General features: G+C 39.1%; 3 protein-coding genes across 11 annotated transcripts in view; 1 reads left to right on the forward strand and 2 right to left on the reverse strand.

Moving 5' to 3' along the window:
* On the reverse strand, window positions 1–11101 carry LOC144017562 (lactase-like protein). Of its 8 annotated transcripts, XM_077519263.1 has the most exons (17): window positions 10794–11098; window positions 10435–10553; window positions 9192–9291; window positions 8824–8869; window positions 8569–8731; window positions 6745–6905; window positions 6572–6659; window positions 6192–6301; window positions 5973–6101; window positions 5798–5893; window positions 5153–5207; window positions 4241–4402; window positions 2690–2964; window positions 2052–2178; window positions 1769–1968; window positions 1629–1692; window positions 1–285 (listed from the first exon to the last, which is right to left on the reverse strand). In XM_077519263.1, exons 5-17 carry the CDS (start codon window positions 8690–8692, stop codon window positions 170–172), a joined length of 1707 nt encoding a protein of 568 aa, XP_077375389.1. In that variant the 5' UTR covers window positions 8693–8731; window positions 8824–8869; window positions 9192–9291; window positions 10435–10553; window positions 10794–11098; the 3' UTR covers window positions 1–169. The 8 variants fall into 8 exon arrangements, with proteins under 8 accessions (XP_077375389.1, XP_077375391.1, XP_077375390.1 ...); XM_077519265.1 differs by lacking the exon at window positions 8824–8869 and having other exon boundaries at window positions 9192–9263; window positions 10794–11099; XM_077519264.1 differs by lacking the exon at window positions 8824–8869 and having other exon boundaries at window positions 10794–11099.
* Window positions 10807–16402, forward strand: crybgx (crystallin beta gamma X). Its single transcript, XM_077519274.1, has 6 exons — window positions 10807–11018; window positions 11310–11358; window positions 12006–12127; window positions 12779–12914; window positions 13045–13184; window positions 14975–16402. Exons 1-6 carry the CDS (start codon window positions 10975–10977, stop codon window positions 15105–15107), a joined length of 624 nt encoding a protein of 207 aa, XP_077375400.1. The 5' UTR covers window positions 10807–10974; the 3' UTR covers window positions 15108–16402.
* cars1 (cysteinyl-tRNA synthetase 1) overlaps window positions 15167–21317 on the reverse strand; it is a 14674-nt gene continuing 8523 nt past the window's right edge. For both annotated transcript variants that reach the window (XM_077519255.1, XM_077519254.1), the window contains 8 exons: window positions 19573–19762; window positions 19270–19338; window positions 18428–18509; window positions 18242–18322; window positions 17880–17947; window positions 17575–17634; window positions 17409–17492; window positions 15167–17107 (listed from right to left, as the gene is read on the reverse strand). In XM_077519255.1, coding sequence (XP_077375381.1) covers window positions 16964–17107; window positions 17409–17492; window positions 17575–17634; window positions 17880–17947; window positions 18242–18322; window positions 18428–18509; window positions 19270–19338; window positions 19573–19762 — 778 coding nt within the window. In that variant the 3' untranslated portion in view covers window positions 15167–16963. The remainder of the gene's footprint in view (window positions 17108–17408; window positions 17493–17574; window positions 17635–17879; window positions 17948–18241; window positions 18323–18427; window positions 18510–19269; window positions 19339–19572; window positions 19763–21317) is intronic.

Below are 21317 nucleotides of genomic sequence, written 5' to 3' on the forward strand. Positions count from 1 at the left end.
ACCGCCATACCACGTTTATTCAAAAGAGAATATCAAGGCAAGCTACCATATCAACAAGGTCTGTTGTCTTTGTAGTGTTACTGATTTTGAATCATTCGCAGATTGACCTGATTACTTTTTACATGGCCCCCGAGGTTCGATGAAGTTGAAAGGAGTATGTCTGAGTGTTTCAGAAGCGTCTTCGCAGTAGGAACATGAGGAAGATTGCACTGAGGAGGATGCACAGTGTACACACAGTGGGAACCACAATTTCTGTCACCATCTCCATGTGGCCTATCAGCGGATCTGAAACACAGGAGAGAGTCTGAAACATCAGCAAATTGTTGGTGCTCTAATTCTTGTGATTATAAAATTCACAAAAAGAGCTCTGATGAGATGAACAAACATATAGACTATTTACTTGTCCAACTGTAGCTCATTGTATTTGACTAAACTGTATGACCTGCACATTCTAAATCTAGATTAAAAGTAAAATGTTGCCTTTATAGTACAGTATTTACATACTATCAACAATATTCAAAGTACAGTTGTGCTAGACATACTCTTCATACTCTCGGTATGTAAACTTGTGAGGACATGTCAACTGTACATATATGAATAATTAGCACATACAATGCTGGCCACTTTATTAGTTGCACCTACACAATGTAATAAGAGTTGTGTTTCCATTTCTGTCAATAATAATGCTTTTAGACTGACAATGTCAAAGAGGAGTTCATTTCACGTTTGTTATTGTGCTGGTAAGTTCCTGGGGGAAAATAAATAAATAAATAAATAAATAAATAAATAAATAAATAAAAAACTGAATCACACTTTTTTTTTTTTTTTCAATATATTTTGACCTTCTTGTGTAGTTAGTAAGCACTCCACACTGAAGGGAAGTGAAGATAAAAGCTGATAAAAAATTTAAAAAAAACAACAACAACAACAACTCAGGCATCATGTACGCATCTGGGTATTGGTGGAAAATGCATGATGTAAATAAATCTTGAATATCAACATTTTAAACTGCACTACTTTAAGAATCAGTGAGTGGGTACTGTGTATGTGTTTTTAATAAGTTAACTCGCCAAGTAAAAATTGTGGCACAATTGCTCATGTGATGGAATGAGAAGGAACCATTTGACTGGTACTGCATACGGTTAAGCATTTAAAGTATTGTAATAATAAAAGGTCAATTTTTGTGTGCTGCACGTCCTAATTGATATTAGTAATATGACGATGACATTTGCATCCTGCATTAACTTTTTTTGAGCCAAAGTCATTCAACAGGGATAGGTAGCCTATATGTATTTATCAAATGCTTTTCAAACACCATTATGATCCTCATCAATGTGTTGCATGTTAATATTGAAATATCGTATGCCATTTTGCATGGAGTGGTAAGCAAATCAAATAAGTCTGCTGGGACAATACTGTAGATCTGAGATTTCAACACTTGTACCTAAACTTCATCATGAACTGGCCAAGTCTTTTGCATTCCTGAATGTTCCTGACCTCCCTGGGATTTTCTTCTAGCTGGAGGGGCAAAGCAAAGAAAATCCCCATTAGATAGCCAAGTATCCAGCTCGTGTTTGGTTCCATTTGGCTCATCAGTCCCTGCTGTAAAAGTGCTGTGTTGTGCTTACCTGCTGCCAGGAGTTGGTTACTGGAAGAACACGTCTCTATTGCTTTCCTCTTCCAACTCTCCACCTGTAAGAAGCCCAACATCTCAAAAATGCTGCATGGTTTTGTGCATGATCTTAAAATGTGTGTTTCTGCAGTTTACCTCTCTCTGATTGGGAAAGCCATTAGAGCTGATGATGCGTTTATAGTAGTGGACTGAAGCCTTTGGGTACCGTGGTTTATTTTTGTTCCTGAAGTCTACATAGTAGAGACCAAATCTCTCGGAGTAGCCTTCATCCCACTCAAAGTTATCCAGAAGAGACCAGGCAGTGTAGCCCTTCACATTCACTCCATCCTTTACAGCTGCAACACAAATCAATAGAAAAAAAAATGACAGGAATGTTGCATAACTTTAAATTATGCAATCTTAAGTATATTGGCCTCACCCTTAAGCATCTCATTAATGTAGTCTTTGAAGTACTGCATCCTCCAGTCATCACACAGGTTAGTACACAACGTCTTCTCTGATACACCGTTTTCGGTCACGTAGATCATTGGGTTCCCGTACTGAGTCTGTGAGATTTCCACATATGTGTGACATTATTGTAACTTGAAGGCGGAACTGCTTGCTGCTCTACAAGATGAGATGGTAGGCAGAGTTGTGGACATGAGGATGTGATTGAGGCGTCAAGCTAAAGCTTTACAGATTATTAACCATAATCTATCTAAAGGACTCAACAACTGAAGTATCCATCCATCCATCCATCCATTTTCTGAACCGCTTGCTCTTCACAAGGGTCGCAGGGGTGCTGGAGCCTATCCCAGCCGGATTTGGGCAGTAGGCAGGAGACACCCTGAACTGATTGCCATCCAATCGCAGGGCAACTGACGTAGTTATTTCAATTAACGCCAAGAAGGTTGTTTGATTTAGTGGAGTGGTGGTATCTGCTTGCGGTTCTAGCTAAATTCAGTTTTGGAGAAAACTTAAATTGATCAGTCCTCATTTTTGGTGGAATGCCAAAACCTGCAGAGTTGGACTAAAAGTAAATTTAAGTTCAATAGTGAAAACTCCACCCATGTGTACCTTGATAAAGTTCAACAGGCGTCTGAAGCCCCAGGGCACAGAGTAGAGCCATTCAGAGCCAGGGTCAGGCCACTCCGGGTCAACAAGCTCCGCCAGGTCCCGATCTGCAAAGTAGCTGTTTCCAATGCTGGATGGATAATTTTTTTGTGTGACGTAGCGAGTCGTGAAGTGGCCAAGGCCCAGGAAGTCACAGGTACCCCTGATGTAAGCCTTTTCCTGGGCTGAGAAAACAGGCAGCCGTGAAGCTCCAAGGCCCTGTTGGCCGCTCTTCCTGCCTAATGGGGGGGGGAGATATCAAGTTAGGTCCAAAAAATATAAATGACAATTCCAATGAGGTTTGGACATTGTGTAAAATGTTGAACAGAACAGAAAAAAATATTCGCAAATCCTTTACAACCTATTTTCAATTGCATACGGCCTACTGCGAAGACAAGATACTGAAACTGATAAACATTATTGTGTAAAATATTGTCATTTTCAATTTGATGCCTACAACATAGCTTCAGGGACAAGTGAAACAAAAGACTGATAGTTCATGGGAGCAGGCTGGAGCAGGATTATCCAGTAGGAAAAAAAAACAAACTTGGACAAACCATTTGTGGATAATATAACACAGTGGTAATCATAATCCTGTCCCCGCTTTTTTGGAGCACGTTGCTGGCATCAAATTCTTTTTAAATGAGTGAATATACCATATGTTTGGAAAAACTGCCTCAAAAATTGAATGTCTACTCGGGCTGCACAATTTAATTAAATCACCATTAACAACATTGTCATTTAAAATGCAAACTCTAGTCAGCTGTGTATCTAATCAAGCACTTTCTCAACCAGTAGACAACCAATCTCCATTGGGCGGACAGAGGTTGTATGAAGATGCCTAAATAACAACGGGCGCCTGAAGTCACTCGGTGGGCTGATGAGAGCGAGTCATGTCAAGAGAAGGATGTACAGCATCAACCGACGTTGAGGAGCATCACGGTGAGGAACTATTGTCATGAAAGTGATCAACATCCAATGTTTGGATTTGTTTTGGATTCAGGGAAAGTGACCTCAAACATGTTGATAGCATATTAGCCTTTGGTAAAATTTTAACTTAGTTGGGTAAATTAATTGACTAATTAATAATTATAATTTATGAATTATTATTGTCATTGCGATTACAATACAGATCAAAATAATTGTTCGCATTTTGACTATAATCAAGCAGCCCAATGTCTACACTTAAATCATATAAGATTGTTTTGTTCCAAATCTATTGTGCTAGTGTGTGAAAGTAAACTCTGTCAAACAAATACTTGAGAAAATTTAACAGTAAAGGTTGTACAGAGTGACCAAAACATACTAGAGCTGTCAAAATTAATGGACAAGTATTCAATTATCAAATACGACGTACGAAATAAACACCAATCACTGGTTAATAAACAGTAATCAACGGGAAAACATGCTTTTGTAAAAACTTTAATGCAAAATTAAAATGAGTCTGATTAGTCGATTAATCGATTGAATAATCAATAGATTAATCGATTCTAGTGTGACAGCACTAAAACGTACCAATGTATTCTTTCATAACCTGAGGGTAGTCTCCACTGAAGATGGGTGAAGCAAACCATCCCAAGTAGAACTGGATGTATCGCTCTGCTGCTTCAATGTCCTTCTGGTTGCTGGTGTCCACTGGTTCACCCCAGTCAGCTGTCAGTGAGATGCCAACTAGACCTGAACACACACATTTATTATTATTATTATTATTATTATTTCCATCATACTGTTGGCTGGAAACGTTGCATCTCCAAAACCATTGCTTTTCAGGGAACCAGGAAAAAAATGTGCTTGTTAGTTATTAACATTGCATCATCAAAGAGAGCAAGCTAATTTCAACACATTAGTTTGGTCAATCATTTAAAGTGGAAGTCAACCTTAAATATTTCTTGTTCAATACTATGTTAGTTGTACTAGTCTAAATACAACATTCTGATTAATATTACATTTGTGGAATATGAGTTATGAAGCAAAATCCAGCCGTTTTCATCCATCTTAGGGGGCGGACATTTTGCCAATTGCTGTCGACTGAACATGACATCACAGATGTTCAGGACTCAGGCAACGACCAATCACAGCTCATCTGTTTTCTGAAGCTGAGCTGTGATTGGTTGTTACCTGTGACCTGAGCAATATTGATGTCATCTTTAGTTGAAACTTGAAACTGCTGGATTTGCTGCTTAACTCATATTCCACTCACACAATATTAAACAGAATGCCATATTTAGACTAATGGGGCTGCATAGAACATATCACTTATTGTAAAAAAAAAAAAAAAATGGTGGGTTGACTTCCACTTTAAAATTGAGTGGACACACTTAAGCCCACTCATTTCAGTTTGTGACAAAATATTAAATTAGCCAAATTTAAACTGACAGTCATGATGATGTGACCATTGTGAGTCATCTGTTTTCCTTTATGTCATACCTTTCTGTTTGCTCCTCCATCCCGTGTCATATGTGTGCCAAACCTTAGCATGTGCCTGTGGTAAAATAAATACAAATGATGTTCAGATCCCATCCATCCATTTTCTTAACCGCTTTCTCCTCACAAGGGTCGTGGGGGTTGCTGGAGCCTATCCCAGCTGCTTTTGGGCAGTAGGCGGGGTACAACCAGTTCAGGGTGTACCAGATATGAAACTGCACAAAATTATTATATGGATGTATTTTCCATCCACTTTAAGACTCATTTTTATGACATGCAATTTAAAGCTTGTGTCATCAAAGGAAATGATTTTTTAAAATGTACTTATATATTCGGCACTTGTGGTGGTTTCACGTGATCTTTGACAAGACTTGTTTACTTTCACTTTACTGAGTTAAACCAAAATCAATCAAACAGGTACAATTTGGCCTGTAGAAATCTCTGAACTTAAACATAATGTGACTTGTGTGCAGTATTTGTAGGGGCTTGGATTTTAAAGACTAAATGTAGTTCAGTGTAGAATCTCAGTCTTCCAAGTCATGATAATCATTAAAAAGATTAAGAATTCAATTTCCTTGAGTCCAGATTTTGAGGACATTTTAGGGAAACCAGACCTGTCAAATACACAACCTCTTTATGTCATCTTACCTTGATGATATGGTGAGCAGCTTGATAAGCTCCCGTTCCTTTCATTTTCAAACCTGGTGCATGTTCCCCCGTTTCATATCCTTCCACAGCAATCGACTGGAAACACAAGAGCGCATTTTTAACTATTGCGTTTTCATGACGGTGAAGGCACCATGTGATCTTTATCTTTACATACCCACGGATTGTTGAACGTGATCCAATGCTTCACCCGGCTGCCGAACCTTTCAAAGCATAAATTGGCAAAGTCGTTGAAGTAGTTGACCATGCTTACGTTCTGCCAGCCACCATATTTCTTCTGTAACACCTGGCAGGACAGATGATGAAACCATATATGTTTTTGTAATCAGTTACAGTATTCCTAACTTAAAAAAAAACCATTTAATTTGTCATTCACCTGTGGTAAATCCCAGTGGTACAAAGTAACCATGGGAGTGATCTTATTTTCCAGCAACATGTTGATCAGGTCATGGTAATATTTAATTCCTTTTTCATTTACATATTCAGCTGCAATAGATTTATAGAATCACATTAATGAAAGTGCATTCATTAGGAAAAAAATTCAATACGTTTTGTAATACAATTTTATGTGAATGTGTTCCAGACAATTACTTAAGATCTTTTTGTGTAAGACATACAAAATAGGACTTTGTGAAAAAATGTAAGTGAAATTATTTTGTTTTAAGTGCAGTTAATCTTTTCATTATTTAAATAGTTTTATCAACACTCTTATGAACAATTTGAAAATCATTCCAGCCAAATAATTGTGCTCATTACCTTTGAGACCACTTGGTAAAATTCTTGGCCACGAGATGGAGAAACGATAATGATTCAGCTTCATCTCTTTCATTAAGTTAATGTCGTCCTTAAAAGCAAACAGACACAATATTCAAATGTCACATTGTTGCCTTGATCCATCCCCTTCAGAAAACATCTTGGGTTTTTCTCACCTTAAATTTATAGAAGCCATCACAAGAGGAATCTCCAGTTTCATTTTGGTATATTTTCCCCTTTATATGGGAAAATGCATCCCAGATGCTCATTCCTTTGCCATCCACATTCCAAGCTCCTTCGGTCTGATAAGCGGAACTGCCGGCGCCCCAGGTGAAACCTGCAGACAAAATCAGTGTCACTTAAGATGCTTTCTTTTTTCTCATTTTTCATCAAATGTGATGATTATTAATGCATTGAGTCAATGATGTCAATTACGTTTGTGAAGGCAGGATTTTTAACACGGCGGAGTACATTAGATAAGGTTGAATAAGGCCTGAGAGTATATTTTGTTCAGTTTTAATGTAAATATATTTCATGTTTGTTCCCTTTAACTAATTGATGTCTTCTCTCACAGTTTGTAGTTATAGTTTTGAAGATCATCTCTAACAGTGTGTAGTCACATGGCAGGTTCCAAATCTGCTTCATCGGATGACTTGGGAATTTGGGGACTTTTATTTACTTCCACACAGAAAAAATAAATTACCATTGCACTTGAATGTTATTGCAATATTTACATTAAAGCAACTCAAATTGTTAATGATTTGTGATTTCATATGATCCAAATGCAAACCGACACAGCATCATAGTTGGATTGCAAAGGGGGTGAAAATTTAAAATGATATTTTTGTATTGTTTGGAATTCATTAAAATACAAAAAAAGTACACGACAGTCCAAATATTGGTTCCACAAACGACCTTACCAACTCATTTTGGGACTTTTGGCCAATGGAGGTCGTTATTCTTGGGCAATTTGCATTAAGTCCTTTTTTTGCACTGCACTCACTGTATGAAAGGTTCGCGAGGCAATGCTAAGTACCAGTGAGCCCATATTTGGACATGATGATGTAACAACCTACCAGGAAGTAAAAACTGAGATTTTTGCCACTGCGGACTCCAGGTGGAGGAGTGGAACCATCACTTGCCTTTGGTGCCAGTTGGCGTGGGTTCGCTTCTCCGCCTGGGAGACCATGTGTGGCTTACCAGATGTAAGCTTGTGTGAGTGAGTGATATAAATTAAAAAAAAAAAAAAAAAAAAAAGACACTTTTGCCACTGATTAGACTCCACCTCAACAAGATGAATTTGCTCATTTTAACTCATTCACTCCCAGCCATTTTCACAGAAGCAAGTCTCTTCTTTCATCAGGAAAAAAGCAAGTTTCTGTTTCCATTTTGCAGTAATTAGCATTAGAAGAGAGCTACGTTTCATCAGTTTTCACAAACCTATTTAAAATTGTAAGAAATTTAGCTTTTTTTCTACATGGCCCTGGTTGATCTCCTTTGCTCTGCTGCCACCTGCTGGCCGTTTGTGTAATAACTACCATTTCTGCAACCGTTCTTTGCAGTTGAGAGGCTGCATCAAAGCTTTCTGTATGCTCTAGCATAAAAAAAAACAAAAAAAAAAAAAAAAAAAAAAACGTATAAATACGTCTTTGGGACACTTAAAACATTAAAAAAAACGTATTTACACGTTATTGGGAGCAAATGAGTTAAGGAGGAGGAGGAGGACTAGAGCCGCAGATGAAAAACTAATGGCTTGGCGGTAACTGTGATAGTGCAATTAGTTAGTCCACCAAAATAATACAAAATCAGTCCTCCAGCTTCTCTCCAATTGGCGGTGAGATCATGACACTGACACTCTTGAATAGAACAGTTTTAAAATTTGAACCTCCTTGATGCCGCGGCAGAAGTTCCGTGGTCCCTGTCCCTCACCACATACACAATGAATGGTTTTAACGATGTCATGCTGCACCTTGCTAAATGCAGTGTGAAAGGGGCCTTACCTGTTGGGAAGGTCCCGTAATAAAAAGAGGTTCTTTCAGTCTTGGTCCAGTCAAAGTCCTCCCCAGCTGACATACACAGCACCAGTGCAAACACATGGTAAAACCTCAGGAGGCACCGCCGCATTGTGATGCTTGCTTCCAATCTTTCTGTCTGCGATCACACCTACAGACAGTAGAAATGAGAAAACAACCACATTAAAATACTGCACTTCACCCGACAATGGACTCGAATGAGGATAGAAGAGTTCAACTCACAAGTGTCAGATATCCAGGTATTGAATAAAAGCATTTTACCCAAACCCTAAACATGAGGAATCACAATTTAGAAATGATTCCTGGCTGTGAGTGTAGATTCATTTGAGCCAACTGTAAGACACGCTGACACAAAACCCAATGAGAGACAGAAAATATGACAGCTTGTCCAGCACTGCCAGGACAAGAGACATATCTTGTGGCTGTAGCTTGAAAATGCCAAAATGCAGTTGCAAATGAAAAGCAGGGAAAGTTCCCAGTGAATCCACCTGCTTTTGGCTGTGCTGTCTCGCTCCCTACTCTTGACCCTTAGCTCAGTTAGTGCCCCAGGCTGGCCCGCCTACATTCACAAGCACATATACGTGTCTGACCTGCTGCTTGCTCCACATTGGACACTGCGGGAAAGTGCTCCAAAGCAAAGGAAACGTCTCCGATCTTCTGGCCTGGTTGAATAGGCACCGCTGTCAGCCACTGAGCAGTGACAAAACAGTGAAGCATCCAGTACATTTACTGCATCATCATCAGCTCACATACAGCAAGTCCACACACACGCACACGCACGCACACGCAAACGCCACACCATTTAAAGTCAATGAAGTGTGAAAATCTGCTGTGGCCAACAGAACTTTTGGAGCAAGTAGAGTTTGTCACTGCAAGCAAAGTTAATGTAAGCCATGATTCTTAATTTATCTGCAAAAAGGGATCAGATTTTAATGTCTCTAAAAGTTCAGCGTTGATTCCATGTGTGGAAGAAAAGAAGAAATCAATAGAATAACTATTTGGTGAAAGTCACTTTTGTTAGTTAAATCTGCCTGCTACGGTTCTTTCTTTGCCTCAGAACAAATTCCACCAGTCTTGTGACATAATATGGAGAATGTGCTCATAATTTTATTTTTCTGGGAGCCCAACACAGTGGAAAATTAGAATAGGTGGTTTTGCCTACATTTTTCAAGAATTGCTTTGGGCTCAACATTTTGCATTTTATATTTGGCACTAATTATATGTCGGCAGCTGTTCAGTTGACTGTAATTAAATGTGGAAATGTGGGGTAAGTGAAAGAAATGTCAATGAGTGGTCTCCATGGGAAAATCCTAAAGAAATGTGAGCAGAAACGAATTGTTTATTTTGGTCACTTTTAGTAATTTATAACAAAATATTAATTGACTTGACTTGACTTGATGTAAAAGTACCACATTAACATTGGAACAATATGAATTATGGCACCGCGTCACATGGTGGCGCCACTATGTTTTGTTATTCCTATGGGACACCTTTTTTTCCGTTTTGCCTTTCAATGTATTTTCTGCCATGGACCTGAGCAGTTGGCTACATAATTGTACGCTTACCCATGATGCGTGATAGCGCCCAAAAACACATTATTATTATTTTTTTTTTGTCTTTTAATAAATTTACATGTGGCCATTCAGCCAATTTTTGCTCCCCACCATCACATGTTACAACATACCAAAGCAAAACAGCGGGGATCATCTTGAACTCTTGAAAACCACGTCCAAGTTGTGGACTGAACAAATTATTGATGTTAGTGCATCTACTGTATATGCTTTAATTAAAAAAAAACATGTTTAAAGCACGTATATCACCCGTGTGTATCACCTGTTGCAGAATCGGTGCTACTCTTCTCCCCTACAGTGTGTTCCCGGGCATTGTAGTTCAAGCTACATGTGTGACAGTCTCTTGGTTGTAGCTTGTAGGTCTCATCAGTGTGTCATTCACTGGGAAATAGCAACAAAAGTAATAGTGTACAGTGAGCCCCTGTCAGGGTCATGACCTGTTCAGTGAACACAGTGGCATGGAACTCAGCCGACACACAAAGCATGAATACAGTCATTATCATGAGCTGCATTGTATACAGGCTCTTCTACAAAATGCTGAATTGTTCAAAGCTAAACCAGCTAGCATGGCACTTTTCTGCACACACATGAACATGTCGGAATGTCAGATGCTTCTCTCACCTTGTTGCATTTGCAATTCTATGATGTGTTCATGTGGACAGAGTCGCCAATTGCCTTGTGCGTTTAGCATATCTATAGCCCTGACGACTGTTCAGAGAAGCACGGTGAGGTTTCTGGTAGCTGTCAGCTCAAACTAACATGCTGTATTTAAGGAGCTTTCTTGTGGCCTCACCGAGCTGACATGAACATCTTTACTAAGGTCCCAGGATTAGTTCAAGCAACCAGGTATGTTGACAGCCATGTGCAGCACAGGCAGGCCCTCGGTTCAGGTCAGTAGAAGTCCGCAGTCCACCCCTGCTGTGCTCTGAGTGACAACTCCAACATGATGCACACTTGGGTGCAAAAATATAGCTAAGACTTGATGCATTGACACCAAATTCCTCCTTCCCCTAGCATGATTTATGCTAAATTGAATGGGACTGAAGTTGTTGTTGTTGTTTTTTTTAACTAGAAAATCATAGAGGAGTTTCATTGTTAGATATATTATGTGATGAAGGAATATATTTATATCTACAGCAAGCTGGGGTCTGTGCTCCAACGTGCCTTCTACGGGTCCAGTGGGAGGGTAAGTCACTGTACATCTTTAGTTCTTTAGGTCAAAGCACTAACTTGTTCTGGCAAATTCTCTCTACAAAGTAATTTTTGTCGAGTAAATTTTACTCTTAAAAAAGACAATATTCGGTCCCAGTCTAAACAAAGTCAACTTTTATACTTGGAAGAGAATAAAATATTCAAAAAACAAAACAAAAACACTCAACAGTTGGGGAACAATTACAGAACCTTCAAATTGGGAGACCCATTCCACTCCTGCTCTGTGTTAATATATCGCAGGTGACAGCTGGAATCCTCCATTTTTGGTCTCCTATTAGACACTCCAGCAATATGTTAACTAACAATAAGTCTGGTGTAGCTCAAGTGGTAGAGTGGCTTTCTTCCATGCTGAAGGTTGTGGGATTGTTCCTCAATAATAATATTTTACTCTGTTCCAAGTGTAAAGTTTACTTTGTTTAGAGTGGGACCGAATGTAGTCTTATTTTTTTTAAGAGTAAATATTACACAAAATTTACTATGTACTGGAGATGCTGTCTTCTGCTCTCTGTTGGTTACTAAATTGCCCCTTACCATATTTAGAGAAATATGCTGCATAATACTGTGCCCGATCAAGTCAAAACATGACAGCTAACTCAACTGTTGTCTTTATTTTATCCTTAGGTGACCCTTTATGAGCAGCGTAACTTTGCGGGCAGACATCTGGACCTGACTTCTGACTGTGCAAGGCTCAGTGACAAGAACTTCCCAGAGAGATGCAACTCTGTGCAGGTGGAGAGCGGAGCGTAAGTGCACACTGCAATCTGCAGGTGGGAAAAAAAAATAAAAAATGCACTGAGACACTCCAATGAACAGCTTCCCCAGTCAACAGAAATTGGTGCTAGCTTTGTATCATTCTCAAAGTGGTTCTCAAATGGTATACGTGAGATTTTAAAATATATTTAAAAAGTACAGTACTGTATATGCAAATATTTCAGAACAATATAAGTTCATAAAATGAATGAATAATGAATGCACTTATTGGAGTTTTTTGGAGTCTATCCAAGCTGACAAAGGTTCAGGGGTCACCTGTCAATCAAATAGCATACATGACCAGTTACACTCACATGCAGACCTTTAGTCGAAAGTCATAAAAGTTAGCCGTGTTTAGCGCGAGTGACTGACCAGTTTTCAATTTAAAGTTCCCATCTGAGACACGGCCATCTTACAGTTTCATCTAAATTTGTTAAGCTGCCATTGAATAACATTAGCAGGAGAGTTTTGAGGACACTGTTAATTTCTAAATGAATGTGATAAGAAGGTGACTCACTTGACTATTGTGTTGGGCTAATGAATTTTTACTTCCACTATTTTAGCAAAACAAGCTCAGTTTTGAGGTTTGATAGTAAAAAAAACAAAAACGAATGCAGCTCACCACTTCTCTCCACCAACTCCAGATGGATCGGTTACGAGCATGACAACTTCCGAGGACGCCAGTATCTGTGGGACATGTCTGATCGTGGCGAGTACAACTGCTCTGACAAGTGGTGCGCACAGGCGGATCACATCTCCTCTGTCCGAGCTGTCAAGCAGGTAAAGCGTGCACACAAATGACTCTTGTCAAAATGAAATGAGTCTGTTTTGGGGGTTGCCATCACATTCAATGATGGGAACATTTGCACACTGAAATAACAAGGTGCATTTGGATAATGTTGCTTTGCAGGACAACAACCCTGCAAAAGCTCAGCTGTTTGAGCGAGCTGGGTTCTCCGGTAAGAAGATGGAGATCCAGGATGACATTCCTAACCTGATGAGCCGCTACAGCCTCAACAGAGTTGCCTCCATTCGTGTGCTAGGAGGAGCGTAAGTACAGCACAGGGGGGAATCACTGTTGTCTACTTTTGTGACCAGTGCCATCGTAGCAGTTTAGTTTGACATATTTCACTGCTGATAACGTTTCTATAAGCAAACCAAGCTACCTGAAAGACACAATTTTCTTGACATAGTTTGGTCTTGGCACTGCGTTTTGCCATCTCGTCTGCCATCTAGTGATAACACTGTTACTACAACTTATATCTGCTCTGCTATAGTACACCTTTTTAAGACCATCTTTGGCTTACATAAGCTTACAGAAGATGATGTAACAGGACAATGACCCAAAGGACTTGGGTGAATGTTTAAACATCAGAAAATATGCCTTCTGGAATGGCCCAACAACTCGATAGAGATGCTGTGGCAAGAAAACGATTCTCACTAGACATTGTAAAAATGTCGCTGAGCTGACTGAGATTTTTATAGAGAGAAATGCTCTTCCTCTTTAACTGTGCTTATAGGTGTGACCTGCAACTCCTGTGCATATTTGGTAGAGGTAAAAGCAAGGCGCTTTCAGTTCTCGTTGATTATTGTGGCACCATATGGGCAAAATTCTAGAGGTGTACCGATCACAATTTTCAGGCCGATCACCAAAAACTGTTCTTTTAAAAAGTCTGACCCGCTGATCACGATTTTTACCGATGCCGTTTTTTTTTCTTTTTTTTCCCCTCATAACAAGCAGCGTATACCTTCAGTGTTCCAATCTTATTTTATTGGTAAACATTGAACAATATCGGTGAAATAATACAAATGGGTTGTTTTAACTGCACATCAATTTGTTCTCTTAAACAAAAACGAAAATCCTATTAGTCATCTCAGCAGAAGAGAACAGTGGCTGACTTTTTCAGACCTCTGAGGAGGGAGATGAGATTGGTGGAAAAGATCGTTTCATTTTTAAGGGATCGGCCGATCACCGATCTCCCAAAATGAAGGAAATCGGGGCCGGATCGATCAGTGCACCACTAGCAAAAACGTGTCGTGTTTGTCTCTAAGAAAACTACATTTCCCATGAGGACAAGCAAGTGAAAGCCGGGCCAATGTTGTTGCTTGACTGTCTGACTTTTATCCGGGTAACCTCCTTTTTACTTTCTTTCTTTTTTGTCTCCTCAGATAAAACTTTTCAGTTGTTTTTCAGCTTCTGTCATGACAGCCACAATTGCGTATATACGTTCGCATTGACTTCCGTCTTTTTAACAAATGGGGAAAGCAGTCCACATTTATAGATTTTTTTTTTTTTACCTGCCACCCTTCTCAAAGGGGTTAAGTTTATTTGCTAAGTTCCTAAGTTTCCCCAGCTACTAGCTATGTTGATTTTTATTTTTTATTTTTAAGTTTACTGTACTGTCAATTGTAAATAGATCAGTGGGCTGTTTAAATAGTCTCGTAAAACAGGGGGAGAATGTCATGGGCAATATCATTAGCACCTCATTGGCCCTGTGATATTATGTGTTCAATAAAAACCTGGAATTCATTTGTGTATTAGTTTAAACAGTATCTTATTTTGAAATGAGTTGAACCATCAAAAAGCCCAAAACGGGTCACGATATTGCCTGCGGGTTGTTAACAAAATTGTCTGTTGTGACTTTCAATGATCAAAACACTTTTTTTTTCCTTTTTTTTAACCACTTTATGAAAAAAAATCAGGCAATCTGAAGAGCTCGTGTTTTCTTGCAACCTTCACCAGCATTGCATGCCTTTTCACAATCCTTTCTGACAGCATGCATCTTTGTAATTGACATGCAAGATTACACCGTACTTAACCTTTGGCTGTGTGTCTGTAGGTGGGTTGTGTATCAGGAGCCAAACTACAGAGGGTCTCACTACATCCTGGAGAAACGAGACTTCAACAACTTCTCAGATTGGGGAAGCCAGAACAGCACAGTGGGCTCCATGAGAAGAGTGCGCTTCAATTAACTCAGCTCATCTACAGACTGTCACACTCATTTTTACACAACTACGTTCACTATACTCACTTCAATAAAATGATTTTATTTTATTTTTTTTAACCAAATCACTTTTTTTCAAAGAACTACAGAGCACTTGTCAATGAAACAGTAAACAGCTTGCAGTGAAAAATGCAATTTAAGCTTGATAATATCTTAAGAGCAAATAATGACTTTGACATGCGCAATGTCAAACGAGCGGCATGGTGATGACTGGTTAGCACGTCTGCCTCGCAGTGCTGAGGGTGTAAGTTCGAGTCCAGGCTTTGGCCTCCTCCACTCCTGGGTGGAGTTTGCATGTTCTCCCCTGTGCCTGTGTGGGTCTTCTCCAGTCTCCTCCCACATTCCAAAGACATGCATGGCAGGTTAATTGCACACACAATTTTACAGTTTTTTTTTTTTTTTTTTTTTGTGAGAACAATGGGATTTATTTACAAAGAGATGATAACAGTCTTCCCGCAGAATCCTGTTTGCGCAAGTATTAATGAGTGATGGGCCTTCAGAATTACATTACGACAAAAAAAGGTTGTCACACTTACAGTTATCAATCAATCAATCAATCAATCTAACTAGATTACGCTGTCCAAAACACAAATTTTACTCATTTAGTGACCCTAAACTACACACTGTGGGCACCATACTAAGTTTGCATATGAAGTCTTCATGATGTTATTCCATAGTTTGCAAGAACACTACAAGTATGTGTATGTATACATATGTCCTTCTGCTATTCGAAACTGAATCTTCAATTGGGAGTTAAATCACATTCAACACATTCAATTTGAGTGATTTGCCGGCCTGCACAGTATAAACATGAGAGTGTCAGCTTCTTTCGGGTTGGATTTCAGAACGTGAATGGATCTGTAAATTGATTGGACAATAGGGATGCAACAATAACGGAAATATTGTGATATTAAAATTGCCATAATATCATGGCCATGTCACGATATTTAAAATCACATCTGTTAAAAAGGCGAGGTTTTATTTGATTAGTGCAGTTCTATCACCCTCTGGTGGTTCATTTATTAGTGCAATGAGTTGCAATTTGGAAGGTTTTGGCCACGGGAGTCATACCAGCACATATTTTTCAACATTGCCATCAAGAAATAACTAACAAAATACTTTTGGCCAACTTCAGCCAAGCACAACAAACTATGGTATACAGACAATGACACTGCGGCCAAACCTATTTCTTTGTCGCCTTTATTTACAACAATATTTTGTTTATTATGTATAACAAATCCAACATGATTTTTTTTTTTTAAACAATATCGTGAGTTTTTATACAGTATCATTACTGTTTTGTTTTTGTTTTAAACATAAATATATCGCCAACCTCCCCACAATATCGTGATAATTGCCGTGTTGTGAGGTTCATATCGTGATATTTATCATATCGTGACAAATGCATATCGTTACATCCCTATTGGATAATGGATACAAACTGAATGCAGCATGTGATTGTTGTAGGGATTTGGACCTGCAAACCTATTTCACAGCGAAAACACCTTTGAACAACCAAACTGTGTTCTTCATCTCATACCATGAAGTAGCCTGCTGCTAATCTGCAGACTCATCAGTTTTGTAAACTCAATTAGTTGCTACTTGGGCTTTTAAGCAGTGACGTGCGGTGAGGTTCATGGCTGGTGACAGTCAGATTTACACATTTAGGAATATTTGCTAATGTAAAGTTAGCAACCCGACATTAAAAACTGCTAATTCCTATGAAACTGCTCTCTCTCTCTCTATAACAGCTTAAAAAAATAAAAATAAAAAAAATAAAAACCCACAAACTGTAGAACTAAACTTTTAAAGAATGTTATTCAATCAATTTTTTGCCTCCCCTGACTGCACGCCCCTGCTCAAAAGATACTCCTTATGTATCTTCTCTTGGTTTTCAAAAAGCTTGCGCAGTTTCTTCTCTTGGCCTTTGCTGAGTTCCTTCCCTTCAGCATCATGAGTGGGGAAACCCTGTGGGCAGACGGAGAAATGACATGACGAGACCTGTACACATCTCATGTGAGACTCAAGGTGGCAAAATGAAATTTTAAACGAGATTGAGGACATGGACTTTTTCGTTAATTAACACACAGCTGGAGTTTTGCTAATTAGATGTGCTGATTCACCAAGCTCACACAATAATTATTGGTAAAATGGGCCAGATATTGCTGGCTTTCATTATAAGGGGTCCAAGATATTAAAGTCTTGAAAATACTTAAATTTTGCTACTCTTGACAGGGAATGTAGTTTCAAAACTTGGATAATGTGTTACCGTTTTATCAAATTTGGAATATTTGTCTGTTTCTGCAAGGAACATCTCAAATGGAGGGATCTTCATTTTAGCAAGCTTAGCCATCTGAAACAAAAAAAAAAGCAAACAAATGAGGAACCATTACAGGATGGTTAATGGTAAAGGAGTTGAAGGGGTCCAAACTAACCTCTTGTTCTTCTCTCTTCCTGGCCGCCTCCTCTTTCTTCCTCAGCTTCTCTTCCTCCATCTATAAACATAATATTTGACACTTCACATCTTCCATCTTATATTCAACTACATCCTATTCACCATGATGACACAGCAATAATGTACTTTCATTCAGGTGGCAAATGCAGAAATGTTCTCCGATGGCATCCCTTTTATCCAAGTGGTTCATGCATATAGAGGCCAGCAGGGCGCTGGGTGAGTGTGTGAACCTCACTAGTACCCAGATGCACGCACTGCAATTCAATTGCTACCGCCTCTCCTTACCTTGATCTTCTCATCCCTCTCCTTCAATAAAATTTCCCTGTCCACCAGTTTCACCACAGTTGGTAATCCTGCAACAAAGTAACATTGCAATGACTACATGATAAATAAATAATACTGAATTTGGCCACAGGTATTACTTTTTGTTAATATCAAAGGTATTATACTAAGGATCTTTTGTGGGTAAAAGTCATTTATTTGACAAGCGCTTATTCTCTCCTCCTGAGCAGCCCATCAAACGGCCCAATCACGAGCGATGTCACGACCCGCCGGCTACGGCATACAAGATATGGAGACGTGTGCGCAGCACCCTCACATACACATTCACACAGTTGACAAGTACACAAATACTTGTAAGATGTTACCTTCATGATCTTCGAGTCGGACACCGAGATCCGGTAATGTCACATCGCGGACATCATCACAAAGCCTCAGCAACTCCATGACTGGTAAGGTTAAAAACAAATATTTACACTGTTAGTTAAAAATAAATAAATAATACAAATCCCTTCTGTCAAAATCAAAGAAGGACAGAATTCTATGAGTCTTACCCTTCTCCTGTCTGGCAATTGTTCGCACTTGCTCTCGGAAGTTGGAAAGGACCGAGAGGTAAGGCATCACTGTGCTCTCCAGCTGCAAATGTCAACAGAACAAAAGTCTCAGCATCTCTTGACCATTAGTAGCATTACATTGAACAGTCAAGATCCAAAACTGTATTTGGCTGTCGTTTTAAAATTTTATTCTTGACAAAATGTCAAATTAATCTGAATGTGATGCAAAGATTTAATTCTTAAAACAGTTTTGACTTCTGGTATATATTTCAGCTGACATACATTCAAATTTAATCGGTTAAGAACTTTTTATTTCTCCACCCATTCCTTTACAGCTGTTATGAGTACAGTACTTTACTTTTAAACCACTGTGATAATTTCAGATTGATGGTGAAAAACATGTTATTAAACAAAATCGTGGTAAGGAGCTAAAGAAGACAACTCAACACTACGTGTAACATATGTGGTGTCCATGCTAGCCAACAGGTGATCTTCGGTCATCATAACAATGATATTAGGGACAATATATTCTTTGGTGGTCCCAAAACTATGTTTCACACACAAGATGTGTCATGAGGCTCCGTTATGTGTGGTGAAATTCATGGCAGGTGTGCCACAAATAGTCAGGCAGATTTACACATTTCTGAGGCAAACAGACATGGTAACCTGGTAATTTCTGACCTATTTGAAGTAGATTTTTAATTGGGAAACTTGAGTTAGTTAGCCTGTGATTATTGGTACAAATGTCATGTTTTAATATGTCCATTTTGACCCGCTTTCAAATGCCAACAGACACATAATCACTTACAAAAAGAATCATTATAAAAGTGGTTGCATCTTACATCAACGTTCTGTCCTTGTCCTCCAACTGGGAAACCAATGGGCTCCGATCCCTCAATTGCACCAAATATCTAGAAGACATTGACAATGTTTTATGAGAGCATCTGACAATAACACATAGACCAAACAACAATTTCATAATGTCAAAACTTCATAGCAGTAAAACAGGATGCGTTGATGGAGAGTGACTGGTGTGAGATTAAAAAAAATAAAATAAAATGAAATTGGATTAATAATATTGAATCATCTTAAAAAAATGCAGTCAGTTTAAAAGGAACATCATAGGAGGGAGCAAATCTTCTCACCTTGAGCATATTGGTGAGATACATGGCGATACTTTCCATGAGCATGCGATTGGGTCTAAGCTTGGAACTTTTCTTGCTGGCGATGTAGCTGTTGCTCTGACTAACCAGTTGCCTCATCTCCTCCATGGCTGTGCGGGTATCAATGTTGTCACACAGCGCCTCGTGGACGGCTGACTTCCTGTCGAAAAAACTGGAGAACCCAGACAATATAAAAATATTTGCTACCGTCACATCAGCGGATTCGCATCGCAGTTTGCAAGTCAAAATTTGTATTTTGCACCTTAAACACAAAACTGCAAATGGGCGTTTCTGTGGCAAAACGCAGAACTGCGAGATGTTACGGAAATTACTGAACTCGTTGTGCCCTTTTGTAGGAATGATTGTAAATGTAAGTTATCATACATTTGCTTAAATGAAGAATTGTTTCTGCTTGCAATGAAGAATGCTTTGGTCTGCTCCACACTCACATAGCCTCGCTATATGGTATCTTAACAGAAGATGACTCCTCAAGAAGCAGAAGAACCAGAACATCTAACACAGCTGCTGACGCTGCCTGTTTTTTGTTAAGAAATGATAGCAAACTTGACTACACATAAACAAGTACACTGTGTTCCAACTGTGTTTTGCATTTGCATTATTAGCATTGGAACACTTACGTAACTAGGGGCGTGAAAAACAAATAAAAAGAGAGGGTGAGGAGGAGATTTTTTTTTCAGAGTGTAGTAGTGAATTGTATCAGTCAGTTCCTCTCCTCTCTCCTCGTGAGCTTTGAACTGAATGTCTTCTCTCCTTTTTGTGTTGTGTTTAATAAATGTCAAACAAGTAAACCTGACACATCGTGATTCTTCAAAAAAAATATATACAGAGTGGCTGCCGTTACCGAGGGCTTAAAAAGGAAGTCAACCTTTAACAGTTATATGTGACCTCACTAGTCTAAACATGACATTCTGATTAATATTGCGTTTGTGGAATATGAGTTATGCGGCAAAACACAGCCGTTTTTATCCATCTCCGGAGGCGGCCATTTTGCCACTTGCTGCAGATTGAAGATGACATCACAGTTGCTGGGCTCAGGCAACGACCAATCACGGCTCACCTGTTTTCAGGAGATGAGCTATGATTGGTTGTTACCTGAGATCTGAGCAACTGTGATGTCATTTTCACTCGACAGCAAGTGGTAAAATGGCCACCGCGGAGATGGATAAAAACGGCTTGATTTTGCTGCTTAAATCATATTCCACTAACGCAAAATTAACCAAAACTAACTGATAAGGGAGGAGAGTCCCTGCTCATATGTGAGCATGTCTTTGCGCTGAAAAGAAGCATGTTACCGCGACGTACGTATGCAGTGTCAATAGTCAATGATGTGTTGTTTATTTCACAGTTCTCATGGCCTTTAGCTGCCTTCTTCATCACTGCACAAGTCGCTAATCATGCTTTGGGTAAAATCAGCCACCTTGCGACCGCACTGGTTCAGCCCAGGGCCGTAGCTAATCATATGGGGCCCAAGGTAAACATGTCCATACAACCTTCCCCAACTGCCTGAGTAATGACAACAAAAACTGTGCTAAAGTACATGGAGAAAACCCGAATGTGATTTGAGAACTGTGATGTGTTAACTGGCGACTGCTAGGACACTCTACTGCCTATATGCAACTTTATACACATACTGGTAAATACATAGTAAAAAATAATACACCAAAAAGGTCATATGTTTCATTGAAGATTGTTTGAGAGCAAATTTA

This window comes from Festucalex cinctus, chromosome 4 (assembly GCF_051991245.1).
Source record: "Festucalex cinctus isolate MCC-2025b chromosome 4, RoL_Fcin_1.0, whole genome shotgun sequence".
NCBI lineage: Eukaryota > Metazoa > Chordata > Actinopteri > Syngnathiformes > Syngnathidae > Festucalex > Festucalex cinctus.